The sequence below is a fragment of the Solanum dulcamara genome, chromosome 5 (assembly GCF_947179165.1).
Source record: "Solanum dulcamara chromosome 5, daSolDulc1.2, whole genome shotgun sequence".
In the NCBI taxonomy this organism is placed as follows: domain Eukaryota; kingdom Viridiplantae; phylum Streptophyta; class Magnoliopsida; order Solanales; family Solanaceae; genus Solanum; species Solanum dulcamara.
In genome coordinates this window covers 68,124,518-68,141,103 of record NC_077241.1, presented here as the reverse complement: position 1 = coordinate 68,141,103, position 16,586 = coordinate 68,124,518, and the positions used below count along the sequence as shown (strand labels likewise).

The following is a 16,586-nucleotide window of genomic DNA, read 5'->3' as shown; positions in this document are numbered from 1 at the left end:
AACTTTTTTTTTCTTTATTATATTTTCTTTTTCTTTCTTCTTTCTTCTTCAAAAACTCATTGTCATCTCCATTAAAATTCCATTAAATAGGGTGTATTATAATAAAAATTGAAAAGTCTAACATCAATAATACGGGATACTATTTTTATTATAATACACCTTATTCAATATTTTTCTTTAATATATCATATAATAAATACAACAAATCAAACAGATAATAAAAGATAATATCAACATAACTAATCTCACCATTATTAGTTACATTGTTTTTGTTATCTATCATCATCTGTTGTTTATTGTATTTGAATTATCGTATTATTTTGTTATTGTTCTTGTTTGTTATAGTTTTTACACAGATCTCAATTATGAAATTTCACTGACTATATTATTATTATTATTGTTATTATAACTCCATCAATATGGATACACTTTAATCTGTATATTCTTATATATCCTACCAAATGATCTGAATAATTGTATAACTATAAAACTTTTTAGATTGAACTCTACTATAATTAAGCAGCACCTTAAAAATATTAATTACTCGGTGCCAAATATTTAAATCCACGGCTCCAAATCTTTCTCCTTCAGTCTATTTCTTGAACCTTCAAATTTAACACACTCTAATTTGATGAATATTTGCAGAAAAAATTGTAAAAACCACTATTAAAAATTCATTTGAAGCTTTAGTTTAATTTGAAATTTATTACGTACTTTTTTTGAGTGGAGCATGGTTGAAATTGGTTGGAAATATCTAGGCAATACAATATATAAAATCTGAGAAAAGATTGGAGTTGAAAAACGTCATTGTTATATTGTATATCACGTGTGTATCACACATTTATGCATGAATATACATGAATATATTCACGTATACACCCTCCTTCCTCACCCAATATATCTCTCCACTCAAAATCATTGTAGCAAAATCGCCCAAACCAAAAATCCAATACCATTAGCCAATTAAAATTTCTTTGCACACAAACACTATTTGAGTCCAAAAGAAGAAGAATCCACCACTTAATCTTAATTCATTTCTGCACAGACTCATTTTTTCAACTGAAAAATCCTTGGATCGACTAAATGTTTAAATCCCTAAAACTATTATATTTTTTTTAGGCGAGGAGATTTATGTACTGTGATGGTGACGACGAAAAAAATTATAGTTTGAACTATGCATTGTGGTCTATTAGGTTTTACAAAATGATACCTTTGAGGTCATATATTTGAGATCCATGTGTAATCATAGTTTACATTGCATAAACTCTAAATTGTATTCTCCTATATAGTATAAAAGGAAACAAGTTAACATTTTGAGAATAGAAGGCGTCAGGAGCTTCTATTGCTTCTTTTATTCTTTGTCTAGATGTTTCAATTCAAAAAATAACGATGGATCAGGAGAAGGAATAGTTTGTTTGGTCAAGCTTTTGAAAGGTCAATAATGTTTGAATTTTTTCAAAAAAAAAAAAGTATTTGGCTAAGTTCTTAAAAGAAAATAAGTGTTTCGAGGGAATAACATAAGTTGTTGTTCAAAAGCATAAGTTTACTTAGTTCAACGCCTCTCCCTCTGTGATTCACTGAAAGAAAGTTAAACATATCGTTCAATATCTTACAGAAACATCCTAATATAATATTCGTATTTCTCAACAGAAACCAACTATTTTCTATTACCAATGCCGATGATGATTGGACAGGTGACATCAATGACCATCGCTCGATCTCGAATTACATTGTTTATCTGGGCATGAATTCTGTCTCATGAAGGAGTTCTCGTAAGCAACTTATTGTCTCTTGCTCCTTTATTAGGTTGAATATCATGTTGTTGCTTCGATTTTGTCAAATCAAATTGGGTTACTCAGTTGCTTAAAGATTTTCATGTACCACTCTCTGCTAATCCTATAATACTTTGTGATAATCTTAGGGTCACGTACATTGCCTAGAATATGATATATCATACTGATGAAATGTATGCGTCCACCACACGTGTAAGAAAACCAGGTCTCTTGACACAATCAGTTATTAAAATGTTCAAGTTAAGTGCAAAAGGTAAAATAGCACACAATGTTTACGTGGAAACCTCCTTGCTCAAGGGAGAAAAACCACGACCTGTCACACAAGATTTCACAACCAATCTTCACTAAGATGCAAGAGCAAAGTAGTCTATTACAACCTATTGTAACTAGACACTAACCATCTCCACCCCTTGGCTTGCAATACCTCTATTACAAGACTTTGAGCCTAAACAATGCCTCTATTGCCCATTGCACAAGCTACCTCTAGTTAGTGCAGACTTCAAAAAAAAACACCACGGCTAACTATAGTCACCAACTAAGCAATAACTCTATTGCCCACTACCCCAACTAGCTCTAGTTGACATAGACTTTAGAAACCACTTAAAAGCTAACTCTAGCCATGAACCTGATACAAAACGAATACAAGGAAAGATGATCAATATTTCTTTATAGTAGAGGAACTGATCTTACAATATTTAGCACACTAGACTCAACATTACAACATAGCAACAACCTAAAACTATTCTTCAAAAGTAGCTCGATCTGGTCCCTTGCTGACTTGAGAAAATTATTCTTTCTTTTGAGAACACACACCTTTTTCCTTGAAGAATGATGTGAAGAACTAAGTTGTTTCATATCCTAAGAATAGTATTTGATGTATGGACGAAACAACCTAGTCTCGTCTGATGGCTGGACGCCTTCTGTCCTTCCGCTGCCCACCAACCACAACAGGTGATGACAGCTTTTACAACTAGTTCCCATTTGGTTTGTGACACACATCGTACATGTGACTAGGTCCGTCTATCAGGTCCCATAGTTTGTCAATACATAAAATATGATTATACACCTCTGCTGCAGTGCCCACCAACCTCTACAACTTTTGCAGCTTTACAGTTGTACTCCACTTTCTTGCCCTTAACAAGCGTTAATCATGAGACCAGGTCCCTTTACCAGGTCTCATAGTTTATTAAATCATCAAAACACAAATATAACACATACTAAAATGAAGCATCTTGAGGTTGATCTTCACTTTGTTTGTAACCAAATGATCTCTTAATGCATAGATATTATAGCTTAGGTTAAAGTAGTAAAAAAATGCCTACTATATAAATGTTCATTTTTACTTATCAACTATTTCAAAAAATAATTTTTTACTTTTATTTGTCACTTTTAACTTATTAAGAACAAATAATTATTTTTTTCTCATTTTATGCTCAATATTAGTTACTTATCCTCAAATTATTTTTCAAAACCTAAATCTATACATCAATTAATATGAGTATCATGATAAAATGCTTATATTAATCATTATTTTTTAAAAAGCGTGCAATATCCAAAATAAATAAGTAAAGTCAATTTAGGGGGTATTTCAAGGGACATGTAAAGAATGTCAAAGACAATTTAAGACGGAGCGAATACAAGTTAGGATGTTAGCAATTTAATAAATCAAATGTATTATATTATTAATTATCAACAACAAATTACTATTTCCTCTTTGTTGGATCACGAACTCAGTTATAATCGATGTTTCAAAAGGTCTGGGCATGATAAGAGATATTTTATTTGATATGGGGCGAGGCATAAGCCTTGTAGCGCTGAGCATAAGTCTTGTGAATTTTTTAATTTTTAATATATTATAAATTAATACAACAACAACAACAACAATCCAGTGAAATCCCACAACATGGGGTCTGGAGAGGATAAAGTGTACGCAAATCTTACTTCTATCAAGGTAGGACGGCTGTTTCCGAAAGACCCTCGGCTCAATAAAAGCATAAAAGTATAGAAAGAGGTTAGATAAGGCATATATGGAAAATATTTTATAAATTAATATAATAAAAATAAAGAATTACATGAAAATTTCAAGAAATAAAAAAAAAAAGTGTAAATGTACATAGAACTACTTTATATTAAACTTTAATCAAAAAAATCAATAATTATCTAAAAACATAATAAAAAATGCTCATTTCAAAAAACAAGTGTAAATGTACATAGAACTACTTTATATTAAATTTTAATAAAAAAATCAATAATATCTAAAAACATAATTAGAAATGATCATTTCAAAAAACTAGTCAAACTTTTTTTAAAAAAAAATGAGGAATTTAGAAATTAACTTTAAAAAAAAACGAAGAAAAAATCCATAATATGAAGAATCAAATCAGAGTAAGTGATGAAGAATGATGGTCTTTTTCTCCGTAGTTTGCATATTGATCATTTTTTCCCTTTCTCCAATGAAAGACGAAAGAAAGAATAAGAAAATATTTAGATTTTTTAAGTTATTTAACTTTTAAAATTTAATAACAAGTAAATTTTGTGTGTTTTTTTAGTATTAATTTAAGGACTTATTTAATAATTTTAATTTTATTTATGAGAGACTTTTTGATTTATGCCCCAAAATAAAAACTCGTCCAATCCCTTAAGTATATACTGAGATTGATGGGGCTTAAGGCTCCCATGCTTTTGCCCCCACAAATTATTTCAGTGCATTTTTGCTATGCCTCACCCTAAGCTCGCCCTAAAACGCTTTAAAAATTGGTGATTATAAAGTATTGTTAATTTTGTTCAATTTGCTTACCTCGTCACCCTAGACAAAGGTTCTGTTTGGTTTCAAGTTCTCAAATATTCTTGGCAAGTTATTCTTTAGAGAAATTTTGATAAAATTGTACTATAAGTTTCACCTCAAGTTTTTTTAAATTTTGGTGAAATTTCAAAAAATATTATTTTATACCCGTAAGTTCTAAAAAGTATTAAAAATACTCATAAGTTTGTATTATCATTTTATAATGAACATATTTCGTTAAAAAGGAGCTTATAACATAATTGATAATAATCAACAACAACAAAATAACATTATAGGCAAGGACAATACATTAATCGAATTAAAAACAAATTAATATTTTTTTCAAATCTTGTCACTCAAACTATTCTTTTTTGGAGGAGGTAATACCAAACTATTATTTTATAAAATCTTGGTTGATCATATTAATGTAGTAAATTGGTATATAAATATTTAATTGAAATTAATAAATGATTGGTATTTTTATAAAATATAAAAATTTGGGGTTATCTTTAAATTTTTAAAACTTTCCAAGTTCTCAAGTTCTATTTTTTTTAGAACTTGGGAACTTGAGGATTTTACCAAAAATATTTGTCAAATAATAGCTAATTGTATGGACAAACACAAATTTCTAAATATTTTTTATGTTTTTTTCAAAAACTATTTGAGGCCAAATGCTATCAAATACTACGGCACGATAATAGTAAATGATACGTACGGTATTAATTTAATAATATTGTTATTATGTTTTATAACGAAAAAAAGAAAAGAAGGAAAAATTGTTTTGGCCAAACTTAACACGTGTGACACGACATTTCTTTCAAAGTTTGTTGAGTCGTCGTTCACCTCAAAAGTAGTCGTTTACGACTATCCAAACGCGGAATAACTTGGCCGATTTTGAAGACATAAACATGACTTTTCTTAGCCATCCTACTTTTTTTCCCCTTTCATTTTCACTAGCTTCTTGTGTCGTTTAATATTGTTTATTGATATACACTTTTTATTTTGTAATTTCGAAGAGATATTTGTTTGAAATTATATGTGTCACTTCTCATTTTTACGGTTTAACGTACTTTATTCGTCGTAGTTTATATATTATGATTTGAAATATCAGAATTAAACTAACTTATAATTGATGTGAATTTATTAGTAAAATTATTTTTAATTTTTCGTTTTAATAATATAATAAGGTTGTAACTTCATCAATTTTATTCTTTTTCTTATGATGGGAAAAGAAATTCTCGTACTCCTTAGTTAGGCTGGGGTTTACCTTGCCCTTTCCCCTCCCGAAAGAAAAAAGGCTAGAGTAGAATATTTGCATTAATATTAAGATATTTGAAAATTTGAATGCACATCTAAGCGTAGTGATTGATGCGATGATGATAGTTGATAATGATGGTGATTGTGATGAAAGAAAAAGGTTAGAGTAGAATATTTGCATTAATATTAAGATAAAAAATCCTAAATTCTAACTTCTAATTACTTCATGTTCTAACTTTAATTTTATCTTCAAAAACACTTCAAGTCCAACTAAAACAATATCCAATTCACAATCTAATTAAAAAAAACACAATTCAAACTAAAGCCCTAAAATCTTCATTCACATTCTAACTTCAAGAACTAACCAACTATGTTAATAACATTTGAACATCAAGAACACTTTAATTCCAACTCAAAAAATATTCAATTCACAATTTAATTCAAAAAAAAATCCAAAGCAAAGCAAAGACCTAAAATCTAATTTCTAACATTCACCAATTCATAATCACATATACAAATTAACTATGTTAATAACATACATTAAACAAATTAACTAACAAATCAACAAATAATTTTTTTTCAAAATTAAAACCCTAACTAGCTAACCTTATTAACAATAAGGAGAGAGAAGGCTGACGGAGGGAAGTGGTGGCGGCAACAACGGATATGGAGGAGGGAGTGGCGGCGACGGCGAGGGGCGGCGAAGGGGGCGCGGGGTTGGATGTTTAGAGAGAAGGAGGAGGATTTTTGGAGAGAGAGACACCAGAAAATAAGAAAAGTCGGGCACTGATATGTAATATTTCAGACTAAGCGACAGATAGCGTCGCCCTGTATGTCGCAAATTTTAAATAGTTGACCGCTATTTTGATAAAAAAAAGCGACGGATTGGGAGAAGCTGTCTGTCGCTTATTTTTAAAAAATTGATAAATAAAATGTAATAAATGACGACGGACGAAGAAATAATTTTTAAATAATATTGAATTATTTTAAATTAAAAGCAACGGACTCCGTCACTGTTTATATTTTATAATTAATTTTTAATTATATTTACATATGGCGCAAAAATCCGCCAAAACTCCTTATCCGTCGCTGTTTATTAAAAAAATTAAAAAAGCGACGGATAGCGTCTCAAATTCCATTGCTTTTTTGAGCGACGCAGTCCGTTGCTGTTTTTTTCGTCATTTTTTGGACTGCTTTTAATAGTGTTTTTGAATGGAACTTAAAGGTATAAGCACCACAAGGTGTGAAGTGATCTCGTACTAGAAACGATTTTCACTTCCCATAACAAAAATGAAAGAAAGTCAACATATTTTTGAAATTACGATCAGTCTCGCTACTATTTTAGTTCTTACCTCCTACTTGCTCATTCATAATTACTATCACAAAAAAGTCATCTCTATTTCTAAAGGGACTCATGCACTCCATGTTTTTCTTATGTTATGGAGTCTTGAAGACAAAATTTAACAGTCGACCTTAGTCAGCAAGCTTAAAACCTTTCTCCTTTCTTCCCTACTTTCCATTGGTCAGCAATCAACCAAAGTGCTACTTAATTCCATTGTGCCTATATAATTATATAATTGGTAACTTTGAATTTGTGTTATACCGTGGATGCCAATTTATGTGGATTCCATTAGCTATTGTTGTTTGTGTTAAACGTAAATGATTCTTGGTAATTCTTTTGGTTTTATTTAACAATCGTAGTATTTAATTTATGTAATGAAATTGTGTGCCAATATTGAATATATAAAAAGAAATATCGTGAAAAAATATCTCTAAGTGTGACAATAAAATTGTTTACCATGGAAGTATTACAAATAACTTGAATTTTTTTATCAAACTTATACTTACGTAATTGTTAGGAATTGAATAATTTTGTATCATTTTCAAACTACTATGCATATGTACATTTTAATATATTATGTTAACAACCATTTTAAATTTAAGAAGGATCTTCTTCAAAGCCAAGAGTTTTATCTCCCAAAAATTAGAAATTTTTCTAAATAAGGTAGACGTGCACTCATTAATTTGATGAAAATCTACTGATGAATTACTCCGTCCATCTTATTATAAATAATTGTTTTAAATTATTTGTTAATTTATCTAATTAAGATAAAATTATTTTTTTAAAATTTTAACCCCACAATTAATATTTTTTAAAAGCCTAAATAAGTTTATAAGTTCCAAAAAGTTTCTTTTTAAAAGAGTGATAAAAGATAAATGGCCAAATCCATCGGTGATTCCTTAAAGTTTGCACCAAGTTTCACTTAGATACTTTAACCGGGAGATATTCACTTTAGACACCTCATGTAGGGTTCCGCTGTGTCATTTTGACACTTTTTGCTGACACGACAAAATGAGTGTGATACACTCAACAATAACGCGTGAAAGACTCTATTTAGTCATTTTTTATTTTATTTTCTCTTCTTCTTCTCCATTTCTCAAACCACCATCTCCCACCATTCTTCCAAACTTAATGTCCTTCAATGGAGGTCAATTTTTTTTTATTAAAATTCATTTTTGAGCCATTTTTTCCTTCTTCATTATATTGTTTTTCTAAATCTATCATCACCTCCCTCCACCTTTTTCGCCGAAAAAATAAATTTCAACACCCATATTTCATATTTCTTTTTCTCACTCTTTTTTTTCTACCATTGCCATTAATTTTATCACTATCGTAAGAATTTTTTAATTTTAATTTTTTTAGATTTGAAAATCACACCAACCATCATCTTCTTCTCCTTTTTTTTCTTTAGATCCAACAATTATAATTATGGGGAAAAAGGTGAAAATCTAAACCCTAAAATGAAAAAAATAGAGAAGAAATTGAGGGTTGAGAGGAGGTGCTGAAAAAGTTTGAGAAGAAAGGAGGAAGGAGGGGTGGGGTAGTTGTGGTGGAGTTTAGAAATAGGTATTTTTATTTAGGCCAAATCCATCGGTGTCCCCTTAAAGTTGGCACCAACTTTCACTTAGACACCTAAATCAGGAGATGTTCATTTTAGACACCTAATGTAAGGGTCTGATGTGTCATTTTGACACTTTTTAAACAGCTGGCCCCTCGCGTGTTTTGCACTTACCTGAGGCGCGTAGAAGCTATTTTTTCATCTGATGTGGCATCAAACAAGGCCTATAACGGTCATATCTCTCTTATCTATATTTTTATGTCTCTTCTTCTTCATTTTGCCCTAATTTCTTAAATTGTTTCTCTGATTTGGAAAAAGAAAAAGGCAAAAATCAGTTCTCTCTTCTTTTTTGTTTTTCTCTCTTTCATCGAAAAATTACATTGTTGCAACTGGTGAAGTTTCATGGTTGTAATCCAACATATGTAGATCTTCTTCAGGCCAAAATTCACAGTAATTAGAGTCACTGCTTTCAGCTCTAGCCAAATCCCACGATGAAATATAGTAATAGAATTGATCAAATTTTTGAGTAAGATCCAGTAAAAGATCAGGCAAATCAAGAAAAGGGTCCTCATTATTACTCCTCAAAGATGATTCTGTTGACTCTGTTTCTTCATCAGGAGAACATGCCATTTCCATTAACTCATCTTTACTCTGTTTTTCCATGCAATTTCTTGAAGAAATATCCAAAGCTGCAGCCTTCGTGGCTGCAGTTTGAATATCTTTAGCACATTTGGAAGCTGGTTTAGGAAATTGATGGGCTAATTCAGGGAAATTGAGTAAAGCTAAGTGACCTTTAATGGCAATTGCAGCTACATCATATGCTCTGGCAGCCATTTCAGCAGTAGCAAAAGAACTAAGCCAAATTCTTGATTTTTTCCTCGGTGAAGAAGGAAGAGGGTTTCGTTTGAACTGAAGAGACAATAGACACAGTGTGTTGAAGATCAAGTTTTGGGCATTTAATCTTAAAGTTATATGACATGTAAAGTTGGTAGTGTTGACAGGATTTAATTGGTCAACTAATCTATGTGGAGGAAAATGTAATACACGCTCTACACTTCAACTTCAGATTATTTAAAAAGTGTCAAAATGACATATCAGACCCTTACATTATGCGTCTAAAATGAACATCTCCTGGTTTAGGTGTCTAAGTGAAAGTTGGTGTCAATTTTAAGGGGCCACCGATGGATTTGACCTTTTATTTATTATTTGTGGTTGAAATTTAGTTTTTTTTCCTATAATGTATTTTTTAAGTATTATTTTGCACTCAAATGCCACATGTTATTTTTTAATTAGTCATAGTGCTAGGTTATTCGCGAGTGTATTACACACATTGTGTAATTTTAGCTGATTATTAAAAAAATGTCAAAATGACACAGCGGGACCCTACATGAGGTGTCTAAAGTGAACATCGCTCAATTAAGGTGTCTAAATAAAATTTTGTATCAACTTTAAGAGATCACCAATAGATTTGACCAAGATAAATTAATAAAATTATCTATCTTATTTATAATTTTTTAAGTGACATGTGTAAGATAGAAAACAAACAACTAATAATTACATTTTTGAGTTCCAAACTTAAAATTTTCATTGAAGCACACTCTTTTCCCACTTTATCTACCAGCATTATATAATTTCAAAAACATCAAAAAGATTCCACCATTTGGCATTATTTCCTCATTTATTTTATTTTGGCAATTTTAAACAACCAACTAACTAATAACAAAAATCATTAATTTCAATATATACAGGTAAAAGGAGAGTGACCCCCACGCCCACGCCCCACCCACCCCACCCCACACCCACCTCAATCGTCTCCTTTGATGGAACAATAAAAACCACAAGAAAACCCGCGCTCTCCTTCCTTCTCCCCTGAAAAATCATGAAGAATCGAAACCGAGGCAAAATCTCACCTAAATGGATTGCTATTCTTTGCATTTTTAGCTTTGCTCTTGGCATGCTTTTCTCTAACAGGTAAGGGGTTTTTATTTTTGGCTGTTTTTTCATGCAAAAAGGGGTCTTTTTTTTGTTTATGGGGTTTGAAATTTTTATGGGGTTTCAATAAAAAGCTCTCTTTTTTCATCTATTTCTTCTTCAGATATTTTGGGTGATCATCTTTTCATTCATTTTTGATGTTTTGTGGATTTTCAAGAAATAGCTGTTTGGTTTTGGGCTGAAAAGATTTGATTTTTATTGGGTATTTTCCTGTCTTTTCATTTCTTGACCATTTTTTTGTTGCATAATTAGAGTTTGGACTCCTCCAGAATCAGATGGAAGGAACATATTTGGAAGGCGCCATACGCAAGAAAGAGACTTGCCTTCTGTTTCTGATGATTGTGAAGCCAAAAATAGCCAGGTCTAAACAAAGAATAAAACACTTTTATCATTATTATAGCTATTATTGCAGTTTTCTAAATATGGATGATGTTTTATCAGCAGAAGGAGGACATCAAGGGAGAGTTTAACAAAGCCCAAGTAGCTATCCAGTGAGTTTCAGAGTTTTTCATGTGATTACCTTAGACTTTTTTTTTTTTTTTGGTTGTACTTAACATGACAACATATGTTACACCACATAAAAAATATATTTATAATTTATTTATTTTGTGAGCTTGACCTTGTTTTTACAAACTATGCAAAAAAGAGAAGAAGAGAGAAAGTGTTGTTCAAAATTTATGATGATTTACTAAGTTTTGTTCTTGACGAACCTTTTCTTTATCGGAGTATTGACAGATCATTGGATAATTCAAATGCTAAGATTCAAAGTGAGCTTCCTTCAACTAAGGATCCTCTAATTCCACGGAAAACTGAATTAGTTCCTTCCATGAACACAAATTCTGGAGGAAGTGGGACGAAAAAGAAGACATTTATGGTTATTGGGATAAACACAGCCTTCAGTAGTAGAAAGAGGCGCGATTCTATTAGAGAGACTTGGATGCCTCAAGGTGGTAATTATAAGATTATTGATATATATACTTCAAATTTCGTTTTTCATTTCCTCCTCCTTTGACAACATTCTGTGTGTTTGCATAGGTGAAAAGCTACGTAGATTAGAGCAAGAAAAGGGGATCGTTGTGCGCTTCATGATAGGCCACAGGTATGATCTACATTGCTCCATGTCTTCTTCATGCCAAACATGTAGTTGCTCATTCATCAATGAGTTTCTGCTGGAGTCTCATATTCTTTATTGCCAAAAGAGTGATAATATGTTTCCTGTTCTTTGTTTTAAATATCCTCTGTTTCACTTAAAAGTTGAATGTATGATTAGCTTTTTCACGAGGTATACAAAGGAAATTATCATTTAGAAGCTTTGTTAAGAGTTGGTAATTCACTACTAAAGTTGGACTGGAAAGATTTAGGACAAGGTATAGAGAACTGCAAGTGAGTGATTATAGGATCATCTATAATCTAGCACCTTTTTTCTTTTCTATCTGGTAATGCGCAGCATGCAACTTTTGAACCAAGCTGTTAGAAGTTCTTTTTGCTGCTTACAGGAACTTGCAAAAACTTAGAGTCTTCTACAAAACAATATGTACCTTCGTAAACTAATGTGTTTTGGTATCCCACTCTTTCTGGATTTCTAAGAACAACATGCTAAAGGTATTTAGAGTTGGTATTCTAACTAAGTCGGAAGGAGGGATTTGGACAAAGAGCAACTCAAAAGTACTTACTTTAGTTCCAGTACTGAAAGACGTGTCTTTTGGGACTGAGGATGCCATTTGTCGCATAAGTTATGCTGATCCATGTTGATTTTCCTATTGTATCTTCAAAATGATCAAAGAAAAGGACATTAGCATTTTTTGAGGTTGTAGATTTGAATCAATGACATTCAATGCTTCAATTTACTTCTTTCTTTAGAATGTCAAGACGAGTAAATATCTTGCCATGAGCAGTGTGAGTTACCTCTCAGTTGCCTACATGTGACTTGTGAGTGCTATTCCAGCAATCAATTTAGTTGGATGTGAATTACTCTGTTATTGCATTTATGCTGATATTGCAAAAGCTAAAAGGGCAAGTAATAACATCCCTGATGAATTTCATCTTTGATGGCTGCTATTACTTTTCAATCTTGGGTAGATGGATCACGGGTCCAGGAGTATGGCTTTAACTTGATGCCCAACATGCAGGATAAATGTTTTCTTTTATCTTCTTTTTTGTTTCTGTTAATTGAAATATTAAACAGCAGCATGAAAGTTTACTTTGCATCAGAATAGGAAAGGCTTTTTCTGGGGCTAAATGGTGCGTTTGGATATAAAAGTGGGAGATTGGTTCTCTTTTAGAACTGTATCTTCCACGATATTAATCATAGTTAAGCCATGAGATACACAGCATGTTGCACATTTTCTCACCTGTAATAATCTGCCAAATGTTTTTGCTATCCTTCTAGAGGCTGTTTACAACTTCCTAATTTCCGAGGTGTCGGTAAATTGAGTGATAATTATATTTCTTCTTGAGGGATAAGCCAGTCACCAAAAGCTGTTCCATCTGTTCTTTCTGTGCACTTTATCATATTCAGATCATGTTATTGAATTTAATCCTGAAGAAGTTTGTACTAAGTTCAAAAATCAAGTTATAACATCACTTTAGGTTCAGAACAAATAAACGAGCAGGGCCATCTAAACTGATGGAAAGTAATTTGATTACCCAACAAACTGGGTCTTTTCTATCCTGATCACTAGTTCTCTACAAACATGCAGCCAGGAAATTCTAAGTTTGAGGTTCACAACAGACTTAAATGAGGAAAATGTTTCCTATTCTTTTACTTTCACACTTTTTTTGTTGTTGTGTTGAGCCTACACCAATATAATTATCTGAAATGTCATAGACTCTGGTCTAAAAGTTCTTATACTCCTTAATACAGTGCAATATCGAATAGTATTTTAGATCGAGCCATTGATAGTGAAGATGCTCAGCATAAGGACATTCTTCGACTTGTAAGTAAAAACTGTTCTCTGATTTGCTTCCATCTGATTGTTTTATCTTTCTAGTTTGATCTCATAACTATATTTTACAGGATCACATAGAAGGCTATCATGAGCTAACTGCAAAGACGAAAGCTTTCTTCTCCCTTGCAGTTGCAAAATGGGATGCTGAGTTCTATGTGAAGATTGATGATGATGTTCATGTCAATTTAGGTATGTCTCCCTTTTTTCCTGACATATGTACCTTATAGTTCCGGACGACTGAAAGCTGATGATTTTCAGTTATTTGGAAATTAATACTTGAGCACCATGGTATTGTAGGTACACTAGCTGCAACTCTTGCCAGGCACAGGTTGAAACCCAGGGTGTATATAGGATGCATGAAATCTGGACCAGTTCTTTATCAAAAGTAATTTCTATGAAGCTATTCTGGCCAGCTGATGTAACTAAAAATTTTGAAGTTCAAAATTTCAGGATTTTTCATTTACTAGAATCTTTTCAATTTTTTCCTTGATAGGAGTGTTAAGTACCATGAACCTGAGTTCTGGAAATTTGGAGAGACGGGGAATAAGTACTTCCGACATGCAACTGGACAGATATATGCCATCTCGAAAGAATTGGCAACATACGTTGCCAACAACAGGTAAGATTTTTGTTCATATATGCTTCCTTAAAGACCGGCCTAAATGTTTTCTTGCTATAGCATTCTATTTTGAACATGCTATGCTAGGATCTCGTAGAATATGCTGTACGCTGATTGTAGTTTTGAAGTTCTTCTGCGGTTGGAACTGGTTATGCAAATTATAACAAGGAACATACACTTGAAATTGGGGGAAATGGACATTCCTTCTCACTCACTAACAGCTATAACAGATTTCTAGATTGCGGATTGCTCCTGTTTCAAACTCCGTTCTCTAGTCTAATCCCACTAATCAGAAATGGATATCAATGCTTGTCCATCTCATAGTGAATACCGTGGTAATTTTCAGACCTATTCTGCATAAGTATGCTAATGAAGATGTGTCACTCGGGGCATGGTTGATTGGTCTAGAAGTTGAGCACATTGATGATCGTAACCTGTGCTGTGGAACTCCGCCTGGTTAGCACTCCCTAAATATCTGTCATTTGTCCTTCTTATCTTGAAATCTCAGTACCTAAGGTATTCTAATCCTCCGCTGTGACAGAATGCGAATGGAAAGCACAAGCAGGTAATGTTTGTGTGGCATCATTTGATTGGAGCTGCAGTGGAATTTGCAAATCAGTCGAAAGAATCAAGCATGTACACGCTAAATGCAGCGAAAGTCCTGCTACTCTATGGGGTGCTCTTATTTAGTCATCTTTCTCATCAGAACTGATTCTTCAAACATGATACCTATCCTCTCAACTTAAAGAGGGGTAAATTGTTGATCATTTACGAGTAGGAGATCACCCGATGCTATGAAAGATGATTGCAGAGCTTGATGGAGAATTTAACACTGTTGTTTATACGGCAAAAAAAAAAAGAAAACACTACATATTGCTTGCTAGAGACTGTTGACAAAAGGAGAGTATGAATAGTAGGAAGAGTGTAGTCTTCATTAAGTATAATTATATACACAGATGTTAGAGCTATTAGATTTGTATTTCCACTGTATATTGTAGTAAATATTTTTGTTGAACTCTTGGTATTATTTCCAAAGAAAATTTTCCTCATTTCCACAAGCTTTCATATCTTATGCGCACACAAATTTTGTCATCCTAGTTTAGGTTTCTGATTTTGTTTTCACACAATTTTAAAATTTCGAATCTATTTTCGATATAAAAGTGGGTACAAGGACTTTTTTATTCTAAGGCTGTCTGTAAATAAATCTGGCAACTATTATATATAGTACTTTTTTGATGATAAAATATTTAATAAGAATATGTTAAATAATAAAGCGTAGTTCTTTTTATAAAATTTTTCTCAGGGTGTGTTGTATTGAATCCAAAAAGTGGTAGAAGAGGGAGATATATCCATACCTCTTACGAGATGAGTTGAAATTGGAGATATTAAAATGAGTTGAAATATAAATTGGGTTGGGTCATGATTCGAATAAATTTATTTTGGGCTTAAATGGGTTAAAAATTAAGTTGGGTCATGACTTGTCCAATTTGACCCACTTAATCTCAATAATTTTAACATATCATTATTTAACTTTTATAACCATAATTTGAATTTCAACTCAAGAAAATAAAAAAATATAAATTACAAATGGATAAGTAAATCTTAAAAGATATAAAATAAATAGTAATTCATACATTCAATATGGAAACATATATTACACTAATGCAAATAAAGAATCTTAAAATGGATTGAAATTGGAGATTAAATTAGACCCAATTAAAAATTCTTTTAAAATGGGTTAACACTTGAATGAATTGAGATTGACCTAATTCAAATTATCTTGATTTCAACTCATAAAATTATGAGCGAATTAAGTGGCTTACCTATATTTGGGCTTATTTTGAATCCCTATCTACAATACAACACAAAGATTGAGACTATCCTCCAAATAATGGGCTAACAACAAAAGAAGATTATTGTCCATCAAAACTCTACAATTTACATCATCCAACTAAGTAAGAAAATTTGTTTTGTCAAATCTTACTATCTTATGCTAGGAACTTGATTTTGTCCATTAGAAAAGGTCCCTAGCACCTTTTGGGATGTGGTGTAGTAAATGATACTGATCCTCTCTTAATCAGAAGTCTCAAATTCGAGCCTTGAATATAAAAAATTTAAGCTCTAATACGAATACGGAACATCCTTTGAGTGTTTATTGCCATTTTAGCTAGCCAATCTACATATTAATTGGCCTCCCTATAGCAGTGAACATAGTTAACATTGGCCTGGTGTAGCATAATAGAGACGTCCTCAATAATCTTGTTTAGGTTGTAGTCATTAGCCTTCCTGTCCCTG

The 16,586-nt window shown here is 32.0% G+C and overlaps 2 protein-coding genes across 5 annotated transcripts; one reads left to right on the top strand and one right to left on the bottom strand.

Annotated features, from left to right (window-relative positions):
* Window positions 1-9,075: 9,075 nt before the first annotated feature.
* Window positions 9,076-10,613, bottom strand: LOC129890697 (ethylene-responsive transcription factor ERF038-like). The gene is made up of 2 exons (XM_055966195.1): window positions 10,536-10,613; window positions 9,076-9,641 (listed from the first exon to the last, which is right to left on the bottom strand). The coding sequence occupies exons 1-2, from the start codon at window positions 10,611-10,613 to the stop codon at window positions 9,108-9,110; spliced, it is 612 nt and encodes a 203-aa protein (XP_055822170.1). The 3' UTR covers window positions 9,076-9,107.
* On the top strand, window positions 10,445-15,349 carry LOC129889463 (beta-1,3-galactosyltransferase 7-like). 4 transcript variants are annotated; one of them, XM_055964761.1, is made up of 11 exons: window positions 10,445-10,703; window positions 10,977-11,085; window positions 11,169-11,215; window positions 11,460-11,671; window positions 11,760-11,823; window positions 13,588-13,660; window positions 13,741-13,861; window positions 13,970-14,057; window positions 14,166-14,291; window positions 14,638-14,747; window positions 14,833-15,349. In XM_055964761.1, exons 1-11 carry the CDS (start codon window positions 10,612-10,614, stop codon window positions 14,979-14,981), a joined length of 1,191 nt encoding a protein of 396 aa, XP_055820736.1. In that variant the 5' UTR covers window positions 10,445-10,611; the 3' UTR covers window positions 14,982-15,349. The 4 variants fall into 4 exon arrangements, with proteins under 4 accessions (XP_055820736.1, XP_055820733.1, XP_055820734.1 ...); XM_055964758.1 differs by having other exon boundaries at window positions 10,493-10,703; window positions 11,166-11,215; window positions 11,451-11,671; XM_055964759.1 differs by having other exon boundaries at window positions 10,495-10,703; window positions 11,451-11,671.
* The last annotated feature ends 1,237 nt before the right edge of the window (window positions 15,350-16,586 follow it).

What these genes read in the sequence shown, in the direction of transcription:
- LOC129890697 (XM_055966195.1), bottom strand. Translation starts at nt 10,613, where the DNA reads ATGATTTTTCAGGGGAGAAGGAAGGAGAGCGCGGGTTTTCTTGTGGTT. An exon ending in CATCAAAGGAGACGATTGAG is followed by an intron (nt 9,642 to 10,535) that starts GTGGGTGTGGGG and finishes TTGTCTCTTCAG; the next exon opens with TTCAAACGAAACCCTCTTCC.
- LOC129889463 (XM_055964758.1), top strand. Translation starts at nt 10,612, where the DNA reads ATGAAGAATCGAAACCGAGGCAAAATCTCACCTAAATGGATTGCTATT. An exon ending in GTGAAGCCAAAAATAGCCAG is followed by an intron (nt 11,086 to 11,165) that starts GTCTAAACAAAG and finishes ATGTTTTATCAG; the next exon opens with CAGAAGGAGGACATCAAGGG. An exon ending in GGACCAGTTCTTTATCAAAA is followed by an intron (nt 14,058 to 14,165) that starts GTAATTTCTATG and finishes TTTCCTTGATAG; the next exon opens with GAGTGTTAAGTACCATGAAC.